Source organism: Schistocerca piceifrons, chromosome X (genome assembly GCF_021461385.2).
Source record: "Schistocerca piceifrons isolate TAMUIC-IGC-003096 chromosome X, iqSchPice1.1, whole genome shotgun sequence".
NCBI classification, from domain to species: domain Eukaryota; kingdom Metazoa; phylum Arthropoda; class Insecta; order Orthoptera; family Acrididae; genus Schistocerca; species Schistocerca piceifrons.
The window spans coordinates 51,413,186-51,431,259 of NC_060149.1; the positions used below are offsets into that span (position 1 = coordinate 51,413,186).

The 18,074-nt window shown below is 38.5% G+C and overlaps 1 protein-coding gene across 1 annotated transcript in view; it reads left to right on the forward strand.

The window, feature by feature from the left end:
• Positions 1–18,074, forward strand: part of LOC124721847 (vinculin) — a 302,703-nt gene that overhangs the window by 196,895 nt on the left and 87,734 nt on the right. The window contains exon 15 of the mRNA XM_047246978.1: positions 17,952–18,042. Within this exon, the coding sequence (XP_047102934.1) occupies positions 17,952–18,042 (91 nt within the window). The remainder of the gene's footprint in view (positions 1–17,951; positions 18,043–18,074) is intronic.

Consider the following 18,074-nt stretch of genomic DNA (forward strand, 5'->3'; position numbering starts at 1 on the left):
AGGAAGGCAACGGTGCATCACATCATGGTACCCAATGCAGTCTGGACATTGTATATGTCATTCTTTTTCAGTGAACCTGGCTGGTCAGTTCCCCAATACCAGAGCAGTCACAATTTTAATGCCTAGCTTGTGGTTAAGCAGGGTGTGATGTGCTAGTGACTCCCCTGGGTATTTAGACAATGTTGGCTGTGTGCAGGATTGATGAACCTGAAGTTTCTGATCTGGGAACTGGTGATTGCCATCAGTCCTTTATAACTGTAAGCTCTGGCTATGTTTCAGTATCCACAATGAGGTGCTGTAGTGTTATTGGAATCATAACTTAACCACTTGGAGTATGAGTATGGTACAGGTCCCTATAAAATAAATATTAACAATGAGATGCACTAAATGACAAATTATTCATTACCTCAGGCACCTACCCATCGAACAATTTTTTAACAATCTTTTGTTAGAAAAGGAGACTTATAGGATATGAACAAAAATCTGTGTATTAGAAATTGATGTTGCATTTGTTAATATTAAAACATCATGTAGATGTTTGTGCTCTATACCTTTAATATGTTTTGGGAAAATGACATTGTAATGTCTTTGTACTTTTTTTAAATGTTGGGATATTCGTGTGTTATGCTATTATTACAAGACAAAGTTATTTTAGATTTAGTAACTTCAATAAAGAAGGTGCTTCCAGTGTAGTTTTTAAAGTATTCTGTTATAATATTTTAGATAATCACTACAATATCAGTGCAGTGTGTGTCTAAACTAGGTTTAAGAATCATGACAGAAGGCAGTATACATGGAGAGACCTGGAGACACTGAAAGGTTTAAGATGGATCAAATAATGTTAGAACAGAGATTTGGAAACTAGGTTTTAAACTGCAAAACATTTACACAGGTAGATGTGAAATCTGGACGTAATTTATTGGTTATGAATTGCCTAACAGAATCTAAGAAATTGCAAAAACATAGGAAAGTATGGGACCTGGCTAAATTGAAAGAACCAGTGGGTGTACAGAATTTCAAAGCAAATGCTGGGCAATGATGGGCTAAAACAAGGAAAGGAATACTACACAAGATGAATGGGTAGTTTTGAGAGATGAAATAGTGAAGGCAGTGGAGGATCACATAGGCAAAATGACAAGGCTTTGAAGAAATTCTTGGATTACGCAAGATACTGAATTTAATTGATGAAAGGAGAAAATACAAAAACATACCAAATGAGGCAAGTGAAAGAAAATACAGACATCTAAGAAATAAGATTGACATAAGGTGCTAAATGGATGTGGAAACATGCATGAGTAGGGGAAAGATTGGTGCCTTTGGAGAAAACAATAGTGGCTGTATGAATATCAAGAGCCTATATGACAAAGCAAAGGAGGGAAAACCGAAAGATGGAGGAAGGATGGTCTATACAAGAGAAATAGACTGTAAGAAAATCTCATAGAAAGAGAGGAGGGTGTAAATGAAGATGATACGGAGATTGATAGTGTAAGAAGACTCTCACAGAGTAATGAAAGACGTTGTCAGAAAAGGCTTTGGAACAGATACCATTCCCTAGGAATTATTGAGATCCTTTGGAGAGCCAGCCATAACAAAACTGTCCCAACTGGTGTGCAAGATATGAGACATGTGAAATACCCTTTCCTTCAAGAAGAATGTCTTGAAGTAAATTTCTAGAGAAAACAGAAGCTGACATGTGTGAATATTACCAAATCAGCAGTTTACAAAGTCGTAGTTGCAAAATAGTACCACAGATTATTTACAGAAGAAAGGAAAAACTGGTAGAAACTACAAACAATCCTGTTGGAGGAACATCCGCAACTGAACATTATACCAGAGTTTGAAAATACTGCTACAGTTGTAAGGTTCTTTCATTTAGGACACAACTGGTTTTGGGCTCTTATACGCCCATCTTCAGGTGGTTGTAACTTAGTGGTGTGACTCCAAGTGCCATGGTGGACAAGCACAAGACATGGTGTGCTACCAGCGAGTGCAGAGCCTGAAACCAGTTGTGTCTTAAATAAAAGAACCTTACAACTGTAGTGGTATTTTCAACCTGTAGCTGGAAGAAACTAATATCAGGAAAGAACAGTTTGGGCTTCAGAGAAATGTAGGAGCACACAAGGCAACATTGACTTCATGAATTGTTTTTTAAGGTAAATTGAAGAAGGAAAGCATATGTCTAATGCCTTTGAAGATTTTGGGAAAGCTTTTGACAATGATGACTGAAGTACACTCTTTAAAATTCTGAAAGTAACAAAGAGTGAAAAGTTATGTACAACTTGTACAGAAACCAAACTACAGTTATGAGTCAAAAGGACATGAAAGAGAAGCAGTAGCTGAGACAGAAGTGAGGCAATGTTCTAGTCTGTCCACACTGTTATTCAATCTGTACATTGAGCAAGCAGTATAGAAGACCAAGCAGAAAATTTATTTCAATACACCACATGTTAATGGAGTGCATTTTACATCCTTGTGTGTTGTCAACAGCATTACATTTGTCAGTGTTCAAGTATTGTACATATTTTAAAATGTTGTTTACTAGACAAAGTCCAACCTAAAGTTGTAGACTGGAGAAAATTTAATGTGTTGCTGAATGTCAGGCTAATCCTGTTTCAGTTTAGACATTGCACCTTTAATTATTCTATTTGTAAATGTCCCAAATTTCTCTCGTTTTACCACCAGACTCATTACATTAAATGTATGTAGGAGGAAGTTATATGTTTCTTGACTTATCTTAAAATTTATTCTCTCAATATTTTCTGAGAAGCATTCAAAAAAAACATAATGTTTTGCATTTGATGTCTCGTACTCATGGTGGTTGAACAGTTCCACTAACAACTGTGTGATGAACCACACAGGTCAATTTTGAATTTTCTCCCCTTTGTAAGGAGTAGCATCCAAATAGTCCCACCCTCTCTTTGATTTATCTTACTGCATACCATACCATACCATGTGCAGTAAAGCCAAGGTGAGACTTAAGCTTCATGTTATTTTAGAAGTATTTTAACCATCTGAAAACTAATGTACACCACGACATGAACTTTTTCCAAGACAGAATTGGTTTGCCTGGCATTGAACACCTGAACTTCAACAAGCACTTCATCTGATCCAGTCATTGAATTGTAGTGTGTTGATGTGAAACTGTTGAGCTGATTCAGACAGTGAATTAACTTATGCATTGATTCTAGATTACCACACGATTTTGGTATATTTGTGGTAGTCCCAAGAGAAACAGCACCTATGCCAGAGGCTGCAGAGCTTGGTGACACAAATGAGGTATGACTTCTCTGCCCAGAGGAATTGCACGTACATTGTCATCACCCAACACTGCTGTGTCTAATAATGATTAAACAGTGTACTATAATAAACAATGTACAAATTTCATCAAACTGCAAATATACTGACTCATTCAAAGGTGCTTATTTGCAAACCAATGCTTACCATATTGTGTCTACCCAGGACAAGAAAACAGTATACTAGTCCTCTTCCAGTAAACTCCCTGTACCTGATTCTTTAAAGAATTGAACTCACATGTATAAATCAGCTTCAAATGTCTGATTACTTTGCAAATGAGTTAATGCGTTTAATATTTGACATTGAGTTTTTAAGTGAGAAAAAGTTTAGAAAAGTTGTATATTATGTGTAAAGCTTGTTGTAAGTTACTATGTACTCTCATTTTCAAACACTGGACATGTATAGTCCATGTAATTTGCACTCTGTTGTAAGCAAAATCTAGTTTTTCACACATCACAATGTTTGTGACATCATATCTCATGAAATGTGTGCCATGAAATGATATGATTTTGCAGGTACATTCAGTGATATATGTGGATACTATCTGCAAAATGTATTGTGAATGGAATTTGTAGTAAATAAGTAATAAATTAAAATGTTATGCTCCATGCTGAAGTTTTACTGTATGGGTAGCAAAAAAGTAGTAAGCGATAATTTTTTTTTCCTGTTATCATTTTGTGAGGTGTGTCAGTGGGAAAAATTTCATTTGAGCTTGAAATTAGGTCTACAGTTTGTAGGAAGTCGCCAAGTGCTCTCATTCTTGAATACTGGATGAATCGAGTCTGGGTAATTTGCACTTTGTGATTTATGCTGCCTCAAGAAATACACACAGTTTCTAACTTACTTGACTTACTGCCTTAAAACTTTTAATGCTAGGTTGTACCTCTTAATGAGTATATTATGACAACAGTTTCAATTTTTTAAGTTCAGTCAATAATCATGTGAATTATTGAAAATCAAATTTTTTCGCCCATGGAAGCCATTAGTTAGGCAACCTGCAGGGAGATATTGATATCCACTGTCATGAAAACAGCTGTGTGCTCTGCTCAGTTGGGAATGTGAGAGCACCAGTCTTATTTTGCATCATAGAAGGAAGGCAACAGCCAAGAATGCTGCTGCTCCTGTTGTTGTTGTTGTTGTTGTTGTAATCAGCCAGTAGGCATGCACAACAACAACAGCAGGTGATACAACAACTCCAGTGGCTGCTTGAGTTGTTATTCCTTTTCTTGTAGTTACTGTAGAACCAGCTACTGTAGGAGATAAAATTGTCAAATAAAATGTATAAAATTATCACCACACATTCTAAAGTTGTAAGAAAACAGTAGCTGAGCAGAAATTACTTTCACCAAATGAAGTTCATAGTTCAAACAGTAAAAACAGTTAAAGTGGAAATATTAATCTTGGTTTTTGGAATTATATGTTCCCTGATCAAGGAGGAATGGGGTATTGATTGGAGAATACTGGAAAGGGGGAAGGGGGGTTTTCTGGTCATTCGCACCGTAAGCTGGTATCCGGTTCCCAGTTACTAAGTATGTTCTACAAAAAGACAAGAAAATTACTCCTGGCATACCACAGACATTATTGAAATAAAAAATTAATAACTATTAAGTGCATTGAGTGATAATTACAGCCAGTGTGTCAGACAATAGCTGTGGGAATCAGCTATAGTCATTGATCGTCATACATTGCTAACTAATGCACAACCATTTGATCACAGCAAATTATGCAAATGTGTCAGAACAACGATCCCTCCACACATCCACTCATCATGGAGCAGCACATTTATCCATTACCTTGTCCTGTTTCCCAGTATGTGTAAGTCTTAGCTTGATTTCTTTCGTTGGTTAAATAGTCAGTTGGCCATTAATAAAGATGCAAACCAATTGAAATTGGAACACCTTACACATATTCTGAAACCATCATGAGTAAGGGCATAAAAATACGCTCCATAAGAAACCATGTTCATTTGTATCCTTACCTTTTGACATGTTTTCTTTGTCATAAACATTAAGTACATGTGTTCATGAATGAACCATGGTTGGAAAGGACAGATGAAGAAAGATGCTTCTGTTAGCATGTATTTATTACATATAAGTTGCTGCAGTTTGGTGGGTGAGCTCATGATGGCGTGTAAGGCCACACTCGAGGCACACCGAGGGCATCTGTTGGGAGATGGTGAGAAAGTAACATGTGTACATGCCTCTGTTAGTAAACACTGTTATGAGCTTGAACTTGGAGAATCTGGCAGCCAGATGGAACTCTTTACTTCTGGGAGTGTCAGGCAGTGAGCAGTGTGGGACTTAGAATTATTTCCACTCCTGTTCATAATTGTTACTTGTTAGTCTGAAACTTTTTATTAGTTCTTAAAGAAACTTATAGTTTGTTTAATATACTATTGAGCTTTAACTGTATGGGTTAGCTGTTGGTTTATGAATTGTTAATGTGTTATGGGACTTTGTATTATGAACATATGCAATGAATAGATGACTGAGGGAACCTACCTCTACTTGAACTGCAGATACATAAACTTTACAGTGTGTATACCGTTGTTGTCTGTTGACTTGACACTATACCTGCATACTTTTTGTAGGGCCACCATTCTACTTATTGTGTTTAGTGGGTGAATAAAATTCATCAAAACTTAAATCACTGGTGTAACCTACCATTAGTGATCCTAAGGGATTTGTCGCAATTATTTATCATTAACCAATTATTTAATTGATAAATTTTCTGCACTTAGTATTTCAACAGGAGCTTCACTTACAAAAGGTATTTCACAATTATTTATCATTAATCAATTATTTAATTGATAAATTTTCTACACTTAGTATTTCATCAGGAGCTTCACTTACAAAAGCTATTTTATTTCAAATAACTTAATTGCAGGGCATAAGTGCGATTTTTTGCTACCCACCCTTAAGACAGCAGTATATAATGATAATGACCAAGCAACAATCAGGGTCATGCATTTTCCCAACCTTTGCAAGCAAGTAACCAATCCCTGTGTCAGCCAAGGCATTCAGGTGGAATCATCATGCCTGTATGTAGTGTGTCAGAAGAATGAGATGTGCACACAGTTACCATGTTAGCAATCCCATTTGGGAGAAATTAATTTTCCAGGGAGCTGTGCAAAGTGTAACATTGTTTTAATAGCTGTCAAGAGCATCACATCCACAGTTGGAAACCTTGTTGAAAGTCCAATGTTTGTGGATGCTTTTGCCAATTCTACTCTTCATCCAACTGTACAACCACAAAGGTGCAACTACAGCTGACCATCAGTAAGGGTCGTATAAAATTTCTGAGCCTAATGTGATGAACAGTCGACATTCGGGAATTGGCCACTTGCAACCCTGCCATTCGGGATCTCTGCTATAGAATGTCTTGTATTTCTGAAGGTATCAGACCTCATGATAATGAGTCATCAATGAAAAAATCTGCTGCCTGCGTGTACTCAAAGATTCAAAGTGATTTTAACATTGTCAGAGTGTAAGAAATCTTGTACTCCAGAATTCATTTCTTAAAGCTGCTCTTCTTCAGTTTTAAAATTGTGTCAACATTTTATTGTCATCTGTATGGATGAATCTAAGAAGGGGAATATACTCAGTTGTTCAGCAATTTTCCTTAATGGGGGTCTTCAGAGTATGCATTCCAAGACAACTAACAAGTTATGATGCTGAGGTATATGGAGCCTGAAAGATCTGGAGTAGGTGAGAAGCCATTGTAGTGGAAAGTTTTTCATCTGTTCTGCTTCCCTCAGTTCCTTGCAATCTGTATAAGAAATATATCCAGTAGAAGAAAGGATTCAGACTATCCAGGATTCCTTACAGTGCATGCAAAACCAAGGCAAAGAGTTGGTATTCTGCTGGGTATTGGGACACACTGGGATACAGGTATTGACAATCTGACAAAAGTAGCCAAGGTGGCATGATTCAGTGTGCCATCCCACAACACATTGTCCATTTGACAGACAGAAGGATCATATTCAGTGGGAAGATGTGCAGTCAGACGTGGTAAACTACAAACCGCAGACAATCAAGTTGACCACCCAAGCAAGACAAATCTCATGCCAGCCCCACAGGTGGGAGGAAATGGTGTTCACCAAATTAAGGATAGGACACTTTCCATTGATGTACAGTTTCCTTCTCCAGCAGGATGAAGCACCAGTATGTGAAGCTTCTGGAATAGTATTTTCAATACAAAATATTTTGTTGTTGTTGTTGTGGTCTTCAGTCCTGAGACTGGTTTGATGCAGCTCTCCATGCTACTCTATCCTGTGCAAGCTTCTTCATCTCCCAGTACCTACTGCAACCTACATCCTTCTGAATCTGCTTAGTGTATTCATCTCTTGGTCTCCCCCTATGATTTTTACCCTCCACGCTGCCCTCCAATACTAAATTGGTGATCCCTTGATGCCTCAGAACATGTTCTACCAACCGATCCCTTCTTCTGGTCAAGTTGTGCCACAAACTTCTCTTCTCCCCAATCCTATTCAATACTTCCTCATTAGTTGTGTGATCTATCCATCTAATCTTCAGCATTCATCTGTAGCACCACATTTCGAAAGCTTCTATTCTCTTCTTATCTAAACTATTTATCGTCCATGTTTCACTTCCATACATGGCTACACTCCATACAAATACTTTCAGAAACGACTTCCTGACATTTAAATCTATACTCGATGTTAACAAATTTCTCTTCTTCAGAAACGCTTTCCTTGCCACTGCCAATCTACATTTTATATCCTCTCTACTTCGACCATCATCAGTTATCTTGCTCCCCAGATAGCAAAACTACTTTAAGTGTCTCATTTCCTAATCTAATTCCCTCAGCATTACCCGACTTAATTCGACTACATTCCATTATCCTCATTTTGCTTTTGTTGATGTTCATCTTATATCCTCCCTTCAAGACACTATCCATTCCGTTCAACTGCTCTTACAAGTCCTTTTCTGTCTCTGACAGAATTACAATGTCATCTGCGAACCTCAAAGTTTTGATTTCTTCTCCATGGATTTTAATACCTACTCCGAATTTTTCTTTTGTTTCCTTCACTGCATGCTCAATATACAGATTGAATAACATCGGGGAGAGGCTACAACCCTGTCTCACTCCCTTCCCAACCACTGCTTCCCTTTCATGCCCCTCAACTCTTATAACTGCCATTTGGTTTCTATACAAATTGTAAATAGCCTTTCACTCCCTATATTTTACCCGTGCCACCTTCAAAATTTAAAAGAGAGTATTCCAGTCAACATTGTCAAAAGCTTTCTTCAAGTCTACAAATGCTAGAAACGTAGGTTTGCCTTTCCTTAATCTAGCTTGTGAGATAAGCCGTAGGGTCAGTATTGCCTCATGTTTTCCGATATTTCTACGGAATCCAAACTGATCTTCCCCAAGGTTGTCTTCTACTAGTTTTTCCATTCGTCTGTAAAGAATTCGTGTTAGTATTTTGCAGCCGTGACTTATTAAACTGATAGTTTGGTAATTTTCAAATCTGTCAACACCTGCTTTCTTTGGGATTGGAATTATTATATTCTTCTTGAAGTCTGAGGGTATTTCACCTGTCTCATACATCTTGCTCACCAGATGGTAGAGTTTTGTCAGGACTGGCTCTCCCAAGGCTGTCAGTAGTTCTAATGGAATGTTGTCTACTCCCGGGGCCTTGTTTCGACTCAGGTCTTTCAGTGCTCTGTCAAACTCTTCACGCAGTATCATATCTCCCATTTCATCTTCATCTACATCCTCCTCCATTTCCATAATATTGTCCTCAAGTACATCACCCTTGTATAGACCCTCTATATACTCCTTCCACCTTTCTGCTTTCCCTTCTTTGCTTAGAACTGGGTTTCCATCTGAGCCCTTGATATTCATACAAATGGTTCTCTTTTCTCCAAAGGTCTCTTTAATTTTCCTGTAGGCAGTATCTATCTTACCCCTAGTGAGATAAGCCTCTACATCCTTACATTTATCCTCTAGCCATCACTGCTTAGCCATTTTGCACTTCCTGTTGATCTCATTTTTGAGACGTTTGTATTCCTTTTTGCCTGCTTCATTTACTGCATTTTTATATTTTCTCCTTTCATCAATTAAATTCAATATTTCTTCGGTTACCCAAGGATTTCTACTAGCCCTCGTCTTTTTATCTACTTGATCCTCTGCTGCCTTCACTATTTCATCCCTCAAAGCTACCCATTCTTCTTCTACTGTATTTCTTTCCCTCATTCCTGCCATTTGTTCCCTTACGCTCTCCCTGAAACTCTGTACAACCTCTGGTTTAGTCAGTTTATCCAGGTTCCATCTCCTTAAATTCCCACCTTTTTGCAGTTTCTTCAGTTTTAATCTACAAAAAATATTTTAGCTATAGGTAATTCATATGTTGGCTTAAGAAAACCTGCAGCTTACCTGGAGCCTGTCCCCCATCCTAGCTCACAACTGCAACAGTGTAACACCCATTCTAAAATATTTTTAAGTGGCTGTACTATCAAAGAGCTCTGAATTGATGGCTCAGCCTGCATTTTTTTATTAAGTGATCAGCTATCTGCATATGACAGAAGTTTTAACATTTTAATTCAGCTATTTTTCATTCCATAAAGTAGCGTCTCAAATCATTTTTATGTGAAGACAAGCTATATTTTAAGTATTTTGGCTCACTTTCCAAGAAAAATGTTATGGACCATAGTAACTTAGCTTTTAGATAACCCAAACTCACTGGTAACACTGGTCCACAGTGTTCTGGGTGTGTCTGGCGCATCTCTCTGTAGCATCCAGCAGGAATCAGCCAACATGGCAGTAGTCCACAGCCCCGTGTACTGCTGTTCCATGAGAGAAATCTCATGGTGGAACCACTCACCATGCTCAGTACTGAATGCACCATAGTTGTCTTGGAATACATCGAGGTGGGAGTAAAGAAAGAGCATCTTAAAAAATCATGTGGCAGCCAATGATGTTATAAGCATGAATGAGTTCATCCACAAGGTCCCTGTAACTTTGGCTCTCCTGTTTCCCAAGAACAATATTGCCATGTTACAAAAACAATGCCACACATGCAGCTGATCAGGCATTAGGATGGACTCAAAGTTTAAGTCCCGCAGTAGCTAGGGTATCTGAGGACCAATGAGTATCCCCTTTGTGATCGTCTTTGTGAAGCGTTGTGGAAACTTCTTACACAAACTCTGAAATTCTGCTTCTTCCTGTGTGTGCACAGTCTCAACAAATGCTGTCACATGTCCCAACTTAATGTGCAATAGTGGGAGAACAATTTTGTTCAGGTTCACTAGGAGTTGTTCTGCAATATTTTTTGATCCAGGGACCAGAGTTGTTTGTGGAGGCCATTCCCTCTTTGTTGTAGTGTTCTTCTCTTGCGTGATTGTTCCATTCGCACAGTTAGCACTGAGACTTCATGTAACCCTCTTTCAAACTCAACAACATTGCACTGACTTTGAAATCTCCACATATGGCCCATTCATGCTTATTGTAATTAATGCAGTTTAGACCAGATTTCAATATGGTTCATCTTTCTTTAACTAAGGTAGCATATGTGAGAGGAATAGAAGGCCTTTCATTACTATTGGGTAACAGTACTGCCTTCAGACTTGTTTTTAGCCATCTATAAAGAGTCTCCACTATCTGGTTTGTATGTAATGTTTACTTCTTTCAGCAAACCATCAATACCAGTGGAGAAGGTAATGTCACCTTCAGTATTGGAATGACATTTAAGTTTTTTCTGATGCTCCTGAAACATGGACACACACTTTGTAAGCAAAGAGATCCCACTGCTACAGTCACGAGACCCAAGATTTTGGATTTACAATTCGGAAGATCTAAATCACTAAGCAGATCACTTAGTTCGCACTGTGTGATTTTGTGTGTTCTCCAGATGATGATGTTGGTGTAAATGTAGGGTCAGTGTCACTAGCGGATGACTACACTTATTCAGCTATATGTGTCACTGTAGCTCATCAGTATCACTACTTGATGGTGGTACATGTAGGGGAACAGCAACTGGCAATTCTTCACCATGAGCCACAGGGCAAATGACAGATGAGATGTGAGGTAATTGAATATTCCTCAGTCGCTTGGTATTGAATCCTTTGCTGAAGGGGGTTACCATACACAAATAGCAATCTGATCCATGATTTGCTGGTTCATGCCAACTAGCAGACACACCAAACTACATGGAAACATTTTTACCACACATGCAAGCATACAGTGTAGATGAACATGAGCTGCAACAAATATGTGGAGCCCACAATTTATCTTTGTCTCCAACTCGGTACCCAAAATACAAGGTTTGTGGTTGTTTTACTGCTTTAGTCAACGGTCATCTTCTTGAACCATAAATGACATCTGCACAAATGTAATAAAAGTTATCAGGTTTCTTGCTTCAAGTACGGGGCATTTTTGTGAACACATACACTATGTGACACCCCCAAACATATGTTTTTCATATTAGGTGCATTGTGCTGCCACCTACTGCCTGGTACTCCATATCAGCGACCGCAGTAGTCATTAGACATTGTAAGAGAACAGGAAGGGGCACTCCGTAGAACTCAAGGACGTCGAACGTAGTCAGGTGATTGGGTGTCACTTGTGTCATACATCTGTACGCAAGATTTCCACACTCCTAAACATCCCTAGGTCCACTGTTTCCAATGTGATACGTGAAGGGACACGTATAGCACAAAAGCGTACAGGCTGACCTCATCTGTTGACTGACAGAGACTGCCGACAGTTGAAGAGGGTCGTAATGTGTAATAGGCAGACATCTATCCACACCATCACACAGGAATTCCAAACTGCATATGGATCCACTGCAAGTACTTTGACAGTTAGGCGGGAGGTGAGAAAACTTGGATTTCATGGTCGAGCGGCTGCTCATAAGCCACACATCACACCGGTAAATGCCAAACAATGCCTCGCTTGGTGTAAGGAGCGTAAACATTGGATGGTTGAATAGTGGAAAAACACTGTATGGAGTGACGAATCACGGTACACCATGTGGCGATCCACTGGCAGTGTTTGGGTATGGCGAATGCTCAGTGAACATCATCTGCTAGTGTGTGTAGTACCAAGAGTAAAATTCAGAGGTGGTGGTGTTATGTGTGGTCGTGTTTTTAATGGAGGAGCACTTGCACCCCTTGTTGTTTTGCATGACATTATCACAGCTCAGGCATACATTGATGTTTTAAGCACCTACTCACTTCCCACTGTTGAAGAGCAGTTCGGAGATGGTGATTGCACCTTTCAACACAATCAAGCACCCGTTCGTAACGCACGGCCTGTGTCAGAGTGGTTACACAACATAACATCCCTGTAATGGACTGGCCTGCACAGAGTCCTGACCTGAATCCTATAGAACACCTTTCGGATGTTTTGGAACACCGACTTCATGCCAGGCCTCACCAACCGACCTCAATACCTCTCCTCAGTGCAGTACTCCGTGAAGAATGGGCAACCATTCCACAAGAAACCTAGCACCTGATTGAATGTAGGCCTGCGAGAGTGGAAGCTGTCATCAAAGCTAAGGGTGGGCCAACACCATACTGAATTCCAGCATTCCCGGTGGAGGGTGCCACAAACTTGTAAGTCATTTTCAGGCAGGTGTCTGGATACTTTTGATCACATAGTGTACATGCACACCGTAACACAGTTCTTCAATTTGAACCCATCACCCCTCATGCATTCACTGTGAACTGCCATGACACCTGTTCCACTAACAATTGAGCTGAAGCAGTACAAGAGCACACAGCCATGACAAATGACAGTTAAAATCATGTCTGGTTTCTGCATTTGACAACGCTCACGTGACTGGATGGTGTGCGCATGAGTCATGGTGTTAAGAAGGGTTTTCAAAATGTACTGGAAACATCCACCTCACTCATTTATGGCAGAGGAACCCTTGTCACTATGCCTTTGCATGTAGCCCTTATAATGTACCACAAGTGTGGCTGTGAAATGTAAACACATAATTTGCTTGTATCCCTGAGATTGGAAACAGTTTTAACTTCGATAGTGAAGGGAGACGAAAATTTAATGGTCATGGGTGACTGGAATTCGAGTGTAGGAAAAGGGAGAGAAGGAAACGTAGTAGGTGAATATGGATTGGGGCTAAGAAATGAAAGAGGAAGCCGCCTGGTAGAATTTTGCACAGAGCACAACTTAGATGGTGTCTTGAAGGGAGGATATAAGATGAACATCAACAAAAGCAAAACGAGGATAATGGAATGTACTCGAATTAAGTCGGGTGATGTTGAGGGTATTAGATTAGGAAATGAGACACTTAAAGTAGTAAAGGAGTTTTGCTATTTGGGGAGCAAAATAACTGATGATGGTCGAAGTAGAGAGGATATAAAATGTAGACTGGCAATGGCAAGGAAAGCGTTTCTGAAGAAGAGAAATTTGTTAACATCGAGTATAGATTTAAATGTCAGGAAGTCGTTTCTGAAAGTATTTGTATGGCGTGTAGCCATGTATGGAAGTGAAACATGGACGGTAAATAGTTTGTACAAGAAGAGAATAGAAGCTTTCGAAATGTGGTTGTACAGAAGAAAGCTGAAGATTAGATGGGTAGATCACATAACTAATGAGGAAGTATTGAATAGGATTGGGGAGAAGAGAAGTTTGTGGCACAACTTGACCAGAAGAAGGGATCGGTTGGTAGAACATGTTCTGAGGCATCAAGGGATCACCAATTTAGTATTGGAGGGCAGCGTGGAGGGTAAAAATCATAGGGGGAGACCAAGAGATGAATACACTAAGCAGATTCAGAAGGATGTAGGTTGCAGTAGGTACTGGGAGATGAAGAAGCTTGCACAGGATAGAGTAGCATGGAGAGCTGCATCAAACCAGTCTCAGGACTGAAGACCACAACAACATCATGCGACATAAAAGGTGAAAATTTGTGGACCAGTGTAATTAACCACCCGCCTTGAAACAAGTGAACTACATATTGAAAGTGTCATACTGTCATAAGAACTTTTTCCAAATGATTGATGGATTTTAGGACATAACACACTGTAACGATCTTTTAAATGTCACTACTTAACTTGCGTTGGCCTGTGGTTCATCGATGTTGTGGGTGCTGCGAGTAATGAGAACATCACAAAAATTTCACGTATGACAAATTATTTATTGACATCAGCTGATCGACAGAACTGACATATGTGCAAAACAACTGACAAAACTGACTCCCATGTGCAGCATTGCTGCGTTGCTTTAAATACAATTTTAACAATTGCTACCATTGTTAATTTATTACAAAATCTAACTTACAATTAAAAACAATTTCATCTAAGCTAACTGCTGTTACATTTGTACAGGTTATAAAATATAATGTCAAATAATATAACATTTATATCATCATCTTGGTTTTATGTGTGAAAATTAATTCACAATCTGATTTCAACAATCTTTTGATGTTACTTTAATTTTGTAATTAGTGACTTTATGGATTTTATTGCTAACATTTGTTCGAAGTATACGTTTCGTACTTCACCAGATTACATAAATTAAATACACACGTTTTCTCAAATACCAGAATTTCGTAAATTTGGGTGGTGTAACTAACAATCTGCGTAGTTTACAAACATCATTAATTACAATGAATTACATAAAAATGAATAACGAGTGAAATTACATCACTGGGTAATGATTGTTATTTTCATTTGAACCGTAATGAGGTTTTTGTGTTGGCGTATTTACAAATTGCAATTATGGTAATCAGAGGCGTTCGTTATTCATGTTAACATTTCCTTAGCCTCTTAATATTTATTGCTAAACATATATTACTTCAATTTCACAATCTGATATTTAATTTGGCATATGTACATATTTTTGTTAATGACAACAATCTATTAACAATCATGAGAATGTACGTCATTCCAGAATATTCTATATGTATTTACAAAGAAGTATAGGTTTTTTGGGAAAACTGAACTGAACAATACCTATAAAAATACACATAAAAGGCCCTAGGAACCACTGAATCGTATAATAAATACACAGATGCATATAAAAAAGGTGGTATCGGACAGTTCATAACAATCTTGGGGAAGGCTGTTGCATCATAACAGTAATTAATGGATAAATTGATTTTATCATTGATTAGCCAGATATTTGTGTCAACATAGACAGACATTGTGAAGAAAACTGCTAATATGTGTTCTTGGGGAATTTTTACAGCAATTTCATTTATGACAGCATTGTTCAAACCAGGAGATGTGTCTGGTAATAACCAATAAGTGCGCTGATGACCATGCTGTTGAATGCTCTAAATACATCATCGCCATCATCATCATCATGTGGATACTGAGACAATTACATCACGTCCTGCATCCTCCTCGATTTAACCTCCATCATCAATCCTTGCCTTCTTTTCATGTGTGATAGAATTTCATTATTTACTCAATTATTTACTTACGTTTATTTTAATCCCCCACAATTACCCTCGTGTCTTTCTTTCTCAATTTAATTCTTTTTTAAAAAATTTTCACCATTTTCCTCCTCCTTTTCTGCCTAATTCTTAACCGTATTATTCTTTCTACCTCGCATTTCTCTCGCTCTTTTAATCAGTTTTTGTTTTCATAGTGTCCTGCTTGACACATTAATGGTTGTTTAAATATCTGGGTGTAACAATGCAAAGCGATATGATGTGAAAAAAGCATGTGAGAACTGTAATAGGGAAGGCGAGTGGTAGACTTCAATTTATTGGGAGAATTTTAGGAAAAAGTGGTTCACCTGTAAAGGAAGCCACATATAGGACACTGGTGCGACCTGTTCTTGAGTGCTGCTCAAGTCTTTGGGATACTTACAAGGTCACATTGAGGAAGACATTGAAGCAATTCAGAGACAGGCTACTAGATTTGTTACCAGTAGATCTGAACGACACGTAAGTGTTACAGATGTGCTTTGGTAACTCAAATGGGAATCCCTGAAGGGAAGGCGATGTTCTTTTCGAGAAACACTATTGGGAAAATATAGTGAACTGGCATTTGAGCTGATTGCCGAACGGTTCTACTGCTGCCATAATTAATTAACATTTCTCATAATTTATCTTCATGGTCCTTATGTGCATAAGGACCATGAAGATAAAGTATGAGAAATTAGGGCTTATACGGAGGCATACAGTCATTCATTTTTCTCTCGCTTTATTTGCGAGTGGAACAGGAAGGGAAATGACAAGTAGTGCTACAGGGTACCCTCTGCCACACTCCGTACGGTGGCTTGCGGAGTATCTATGTAGATGCAGAATGACTATCTTAATAGCAGAGAGTAGAAGCAAAAGTAAAAACAAACTTAACATTAAAATTGTGAACAGTATAATAAAGTAGTTTACAAAAAGTATTTTTCAACTATAAAACTAAATAAAATTATCAAAGAAGTGAAAAATATCAGATATTGTGACATGTATGTCGGCTCTTTAGTCATTGATAGGGGCTGAAACATGTTCAGAATAAACTAGAACTATTCATTAGTACCACTGTGAAAATTACTTTATAACTAATGACATATTATTTTTGGGGACTTTGTCAGGCTAAAATGAACAGGAAAATATTATTCATACAGTGGTGAAATCTGAACGATTTGCTATTGTAATGTGATATAGTCTGCACTATTAGCTAGGGTAGAAATATGTGGAAAATATTGACAAGAAGAAGGGACAGGATGATAGGACTCATTAGGACATAAAGAAATAACTTCCATGGCACTAGAGAGAGCTGTAGTGGGTGAGAACTGTAGAGGAAGGTCAAGATTGGAAACAGGATATTTGGAAATTCCCATTACAAACTTCTAGGAATTGTAGATGGGGATGAGTAGATAATATTTTGAATAGGACCCAATGTCCGTAAATGTACCATTTCTGTCTACAGCTGTTTGAAGACATGTTGGTAACGCGACCACTTTTACAAGTAACTGACCGGGTGTGACTCAGTGCATCACATTTTTTACAATTCCACTCATTAACAGCGAAAGAAATTGCTCGTGTAGCTGTTGACAGGTTCTCTCCAACGTGATGCAGTAGAGCCTCTTCCAGTTAGGGTGTGCAGTGTCCTTGGATCACCACAGTCACACCCGCTGATAGTGAAGGTACCCTTTCTCGAAGCCATTGTGTAATTGTGGCGAAAAGGGTATGTGCTGGACTTGGATGTTCTAAAGAATGATCATGATAAAGGTGACGAGCAGCTCTTCCATTACTGTGAGCTTTGTTATTCAGGGAGATCATGTTGATGTATCCTGCAAATATGTACTCAGCCATGTTGCTCTTAATACTCACAGACACGTGAATTAGGTTTGAACCGAGTCAGAGAGGTAGAATGAACGTCAAATGACATCAGCTGATCCAACATAACATTTTAGAGCAGTCTGTGATCCAGTGGCTGAACATGCCTTAGTTTCATGTTGTTCTTTTAAAATTTCTCACTGCAGAATAATTTCTTTGGAGGTTGTTACTGTGCATGATAGTGATCTAAATTTAATTCAGTAGCGACTTAAAGTATTCTGCAAATTTTACTAAACTGCTTTGCAGGTGTTTTACTAATTTGCCTTTTATTTGCAAATTTTACTGAACACATTGTGGAATTATGTGAAGAATAGTCTCCACCACTTGACTAAGAATTTCATCCTACATGCATGTATATTTTTTTGTGTTGTATTTTCAGCTCCTGACAGCCGTCGGACAAGTGCGACAGGCTGTAACAGTTTCGCCAGATCTGCCACCACCGCCAGATATGTCCAGCCTTAACATCAATGGTAAGATCTGTGCAATCACAGCAACTGTGAGT